We start from the raw sequence: 5,312 nt of genomic DNA, 5'->3' as shown, positions 1-5,312 counted from the left end.
GTAAAAATAATGACTTTAGTCCCAAGTAAATATGACCGAAACTTATCTAATGCAAATACCACAGCAAGTAATTCTTTTTCAGTTGTTGAGTAATTTAATTGAGCATCATTTAATGTTCTAGAAGCATAATAAATAACATGAGGTTGTTTGTCCTTTCGCTGCCCCAAAACAGCACCAATCGCATAGTCCGAAGCATCGCACATCAACTCGAATGGAAGGCTCCAATCTGGAGGTGTGATAATGGGAGCCGAAGTGAGAGCCTCCTTGAGGTGCTTGAATGCCGTGGAACATGCATCATCAAACTCAAACGCCACCTCTTTTTGCAGCAATCGACATAGTGGCTGTGCAATCTTCGAGAAATCCTTTATGAACCGCCTATAAAAACCTGCGTGACCAAGAAACGAACGAACCTCTCTAACCGAAGTTGGAGCGGGTAAGTGACGAACAAGGTCTACCTTAGATTTATCTACTTCAATGCCTTTTTCAGAAATAATATGTCCTAGAACAATACCTTGTTTAACCATGAAGTGACATTTTTCCCAATTAAGCACAAGATTTGTTTCAACACAACGTTGCAAAATCAAACTAAGATTACTCAAACAAACATCAAATGAATTACCAAACACACTGAAATCATCCATAAAAACCTCAATAATTTTCTCAACATAATCTGAAAATATGCTCATCATGCATCTTTGAAATGTAGCAGGTGCATTACATAAACCAAATGGCATGCGACGATAAGCAAATGTACCAAAGGGGCATGTAAAAGTGGTCTTTTCTTGATCATCCGGGGCAATAACAATTTGATTATAACCAGAGTATCCATCAAGAAAACAATAAAATGAATGACCCGCTAACCTTTCCAACATTTGATCTAGGAACGGCAATGGGAAGTGGTCCTTCCTCGTGGTGGCGTTTATCTTCCTATAATCAGTGCATACACGCCAACCGGTTTGGATTCGAGTGGGCACTAACTCATTCTCCGCGTTTTCCACAACCGTCACTCCAGATTTCTTTGGCACACATTGGATCGGTGAAACCCACTTACTATCCGAGATAGGATAGATAACTCCACAATCTAACAGCTTGATTATCTCCTTCTTCACAACTTCCATCATCGGAGGGTTAAGACGGCGTTGAGCCTCTCTAGTTGGTTTGGCCCCCTCCTCAAGAAATATATGATGCATGCATGTGGCGGGACTAATACCTTTGATATCGGCCAATGTCCAACCTAGGGCAGATTTGAATTCCTTCAAAACACGCACTAGTTTCTCCTCTTCTTGTGCCGTGAGTGATGAAGAAATGATGGCCGGTAATGTCTCCTTTTCCCCCAAGAAAATGTACTTCAAATGGCCCGGTAATGGTTTGAGATCAAGGGTAGGTACCTGAACTATAGATGGAAGCAATTTGTTAGTCGAAATGGGAATGGACTCACGGTTAGTATACTTACCATCAAGCTTAGGTGAGGACTCAAGGGCAGCCACAACTTCAAGTAATTCCTCACTAGGGGGCACGGCATGGGATGACTCTTGTATGCCGTGGGCATGCATGCAATCTGCCCCCTTTGTTTTGAGTTCTATGCCTCGTGTAATGACTTTTTCAAGCGCATCGTCATTCAAATCGTCGAGATATCCCTGCGCCAAAGAGTCAATTATATCAATAGAAAAGCATGAATGGTCCTCACTAGGGTATTTAATGGAATCAGAAAGATTAAAATTAACAACTTCCCCATCGAATTCCATGGACAAAGTTCCACTATACACGTCAATCTTCGTCCGGGCCGTCTTCATGAATGGCCTTCCAAGTAGAATGGGCAGCGAAGGAGCATGGTCCGATTCATCCATTTCGAGGACATAGAAATCCGCCGGGAAGATCAAATGATTAACCTGCACAAGAACATCTTCCAAAACTCCCTTTGGATAGGCGTTAGATCTATCGGCCAATTGTATTATTACCCCATCATTTTTCAATGCTCCTAAGTTCATAGATGCATAAATGGAATATGGCATAACATTTATAGAAGCACCTAAATCAAGCATGGCAGATTCAAATCTAGTATTCCCAATAACACAAGGAATGGTAAAGCTACCTGGATCCTTGCATTTGGGAGGTAGTTTGCGTTGCAAGATGGCGGACACATTCTCACCTACCTTTACCACTTCCTTAGTCGACATCCTCTTCCTAGTGGTACACAACTCCTTCAAGAACTTAGCATACCTCGGAACTTGCTTGATTGCATCTAACAAAGGTATGTTAACTTGAACTTTCCTAAAGGTTTCAAGGATATCCTTTTCTGCCTCTTCTTTCTTCGTTTGCATGAACCTACTAGGAAAAGGCACATTTGAAGGGAAAACATTAGTATGAACCGAATTTGACCCATTTTTACCTTTATTGGCCGAATTGGACAGATTTGGGACCATAGGGACTTGCGGCAAAGGTGGAATCACCTTTGCCGTGGGCAACCTTGTTTCTTCCTCTTCCATTTGCAAAATTTCATCCTCGTTATGACCTGTTTTTGATGTAGGAACTGCCCCAACTTCCTTACCACTTCTTAGGGTGATTGCTTTGGCTGATTCGAAACCTCCCTTCGGATTTGGAATGGTGGAACTAGGGAGTTGTCCGGGATCTCGAAACTTACCTACAAACTAGGCAATCTGCCCAATTTGTTTCTCAAGTTGATCCACCCTCTTATCTTGGTTTTGCATAGCCTTCGCTTGATCTTCCTGCCCATTAGACAACTTAGTTAGTATCTTAAGGAGTGCATCATTGTCAAGAGACGTACCTGAGGCACTTGGGCCGGATTGGGGTTGATTTTGGGGTGGGCCGTAGGTTTTGGGAAAGAACCCCGGGGGTTGTTGCCTAAAGCCTCCTTGTTGTGGTGGTTGTTGTGGCTCCCTCCACTTGAAATTTGGGTGGTCTCGCCACCCCGGATTATACGTGTTGGAGTATGGATCATGTCTTGACTGATTTTGGCTTTGAAACCCAATGGCATTCGCACTCTCCCATCCGCCATTCTCGATGAGTTGAGGACACTTTTCGGAGGCATGTCCTTGGATAGAACATACGCCACATACCACAGGTCCTTGCATCTTCATTCCCTCGGCCATCTGTGAAACAATAGAAGTAAGATTAGCCAATTGTGAATGAAGATCGGACGTTGAACTTACCTCATGTACTTGGTGCCGTGGAGGTCCTCTTTGGCCTACTCCCTCATACTGTTGAGCATTCAATGCTCGGTTAGCGATCAAGACCTTGGCATCCCTGGGCGTTTTGTCCACCAATGCTCCACCCGCCGATGCGTCAAGCATTTGACGTTCTAGAGGTAGGAGACCCTCGTAGAAATATTGCAAGAGCAACTCCTCCTTCATCTGATGCTGTGGACAAGAAGCAACAAGTGATTTAAATCGTTCATAATACGTAGGAAAAGACTCACCTTCTTCTTGCTGGATTCCGCTTATCTTTTTGCGTAGGAGGATGATGCGAGAAGTTGGAAAGAACTTCTCCAAGTACGCTCTCTTCATACTCTCCCAAGAAGTGACAGTGCCGGGAGCTAACTCATATAACCAATCTTTGGCTTTATCCATCAAAGAGAATGGAAAAGCCTTCATCTTCAAGATGTTTCCATCAACAGTGACGGGAGTCATACTAGAGCAAACTACTTCAAATTCTTTCAAATGTTTGTTAGGATCTTCCATGGACAAGCCATGGTATTTAGGAATATGATGAAGCAAACTTGACTTTAATTCAAACTCATCCGTCTTACCTTGGGCAGCCGTGGGGTATTGAATGCACAAGGGTGCGGCATTACCTAATCCCGAAGCTGCAAGCTCCTTGAGTGTCCGGGTGTCCACCGCCATGCCTTGTGGTTCTTCAAATACTCTTGCCGTGGGTTCCTCCTCCTCCTCTAGGACTTGTTCCTCGAGGTCAGATTCCGGGCTTGGTGGATTTGATTCGTGTTGCTTCCTTGTCCGTCTCAAAGTCCTCTCAAAATCGTCGTCAAAATCCAAGATATGCTCACGAATCGGTTGAGAACTCCGAGTCATACACTAATACCTAAAACAAGGAAAACAAAACTAGGTCAGAGACTTAACAAAAATAAAGTAAACAGAAAATAACAATCCAAGGGATTAGCAAAGTTGCTAATCCCCGGCAACGGCGCCAAAAATTTGATGCTAACTAAATAAACACACAAATTAAAACCCTCTTGTGACAATTGTAGTAAAGATGTAAGTAGGGATCGTTCTAGACCGGGGATTAGGAGGGATTGCTAAACACTTGGAAACTGACTTAAAAACTCAAAAACAAAGTTTAAAACACTAAACTCGACTCAAAGAATGCAAAACTAAAAGTTAAAACACTTAAAGAAACCTAAAACCCAAAACAGCAACTAGAAGACTCAAAACTGCCTAAAAACCACTTTCTGGGCAGTTTTGAGCACCTACACTAATTTGGACGAAATTGGGTGAAAACTTGAATCAAAATACTTAGAAACACAAATCAAAACACTTTCTAACTAATCTAAGACTTCAAATTAAAGGGGGATTTGTTTTGGACGAAAATTTAACATAAAACAGAAACTTTAAACTAAACAGATTGTAGAATGTTTTTGGATAAAAAGGATGGATAAAAAGCTAGTTAGGAGGTTCTTCTCCACACATGTCACACTTGCAAACAAAACGATTTTCAGTTGTTCTTCCAATAAATTATAAATACTCAACGCCCCAGATTAACCGTGAATTGCACTAATTAACCCTCAGTTTTTCCACAAGTTATTAAGTTGGATGATTGCATACGACAACTCAAAACATTCCCTACAAGTTCCCTACATGAATTGCATAATAGAGATACAAGCAAGAATCATTAAGTTCTATGAAAAACATAAGCATTGACGAAGCATTCGTTACTATGAATTGCATGAAACTTATGCTAAGAATTCATTCAACGCGATCGTTTTCAAGCGACCTTCACTACTTGTGATTATAAGATTGTAACTATTAGGTGAAACTCCCTCATAATCTAGCATCATATTCATGCATGAAAACTAAGCGTGCACTCTCAATCAACATACACAAATAAGGTAACAATCAAATAGATGAACGAATTTAATCCACAACTTATGAAATAACAACTGAATGTAATCAAATCATATTGCAAGCATGTACATGGTTTCGAATTCCCCCCTAACCAAGGGGGTTTAGTTCCTCATACTCACAACACAAAGAATATCAAAATTAAACATGGAATTCAACGGAAAGACAACACCTAAAACGTTCCAGCAATCCTCAATAGAATGGCATGAACGTCCCAAG

General features: G+C 41.5%; 1 protein-coding gene across 1 annotated transcript in view; it reads right to left on the bottom strand.

Annotated features, from left to right (window-relative positions):
• The window catches only part of LOC137747939 (uncharacterized), a 150,898-nt gene extending 146,852 nt beyond the window's left edge, over window positions 1-4,046 (bottom strand). Inside the window, exons 1-5 of the mRNA XM_068488062.1 lie at window positions 3,812-4,046; window positions 3,171-3,691; window positions 3,078-3,110; window positions 1,728-1,889; window positions 1,454-1,637 (exon numbers count right to left, since the gene is read on the bottom strand). Coding sequence (XP_068344163.1) covers window positions 1,454-1,637; window positions 1,728-1,889; window positions 3,078-3,110; window positions 3,171-3,691; window positions 3,812-4,046 — 1,135 coding nt within the window. The remainder of the gene's footprint in view (window positions 1-1,453; window positions 1,638-1,727; window positions 1,890-3,077; window positions 3,111-3,170; window positions 3,692-3,811) is intronic.
• Between the last annotated feature and the right edge of the window lie 1,266 nt (window positions 4,047-5,312).

The sequence above is a fragment of the Pyrus communis genome, chromosome 10 (genome assembly GCF_963583255.1).
Source record: "Pyrus communis chromosome 10, drPyrComm1.1, whole genome shotgun sequence".
Classification (NCBI taxonomy): Eukaryota; Viridiplantae; Streptophyta; class Magnoliopsida; order Rosales; family Rosaceae; genus Pyrus; species Pyrus communis.
This window is presented reverse-complemented; position numbering and strand designations above follow the sequence as displayed.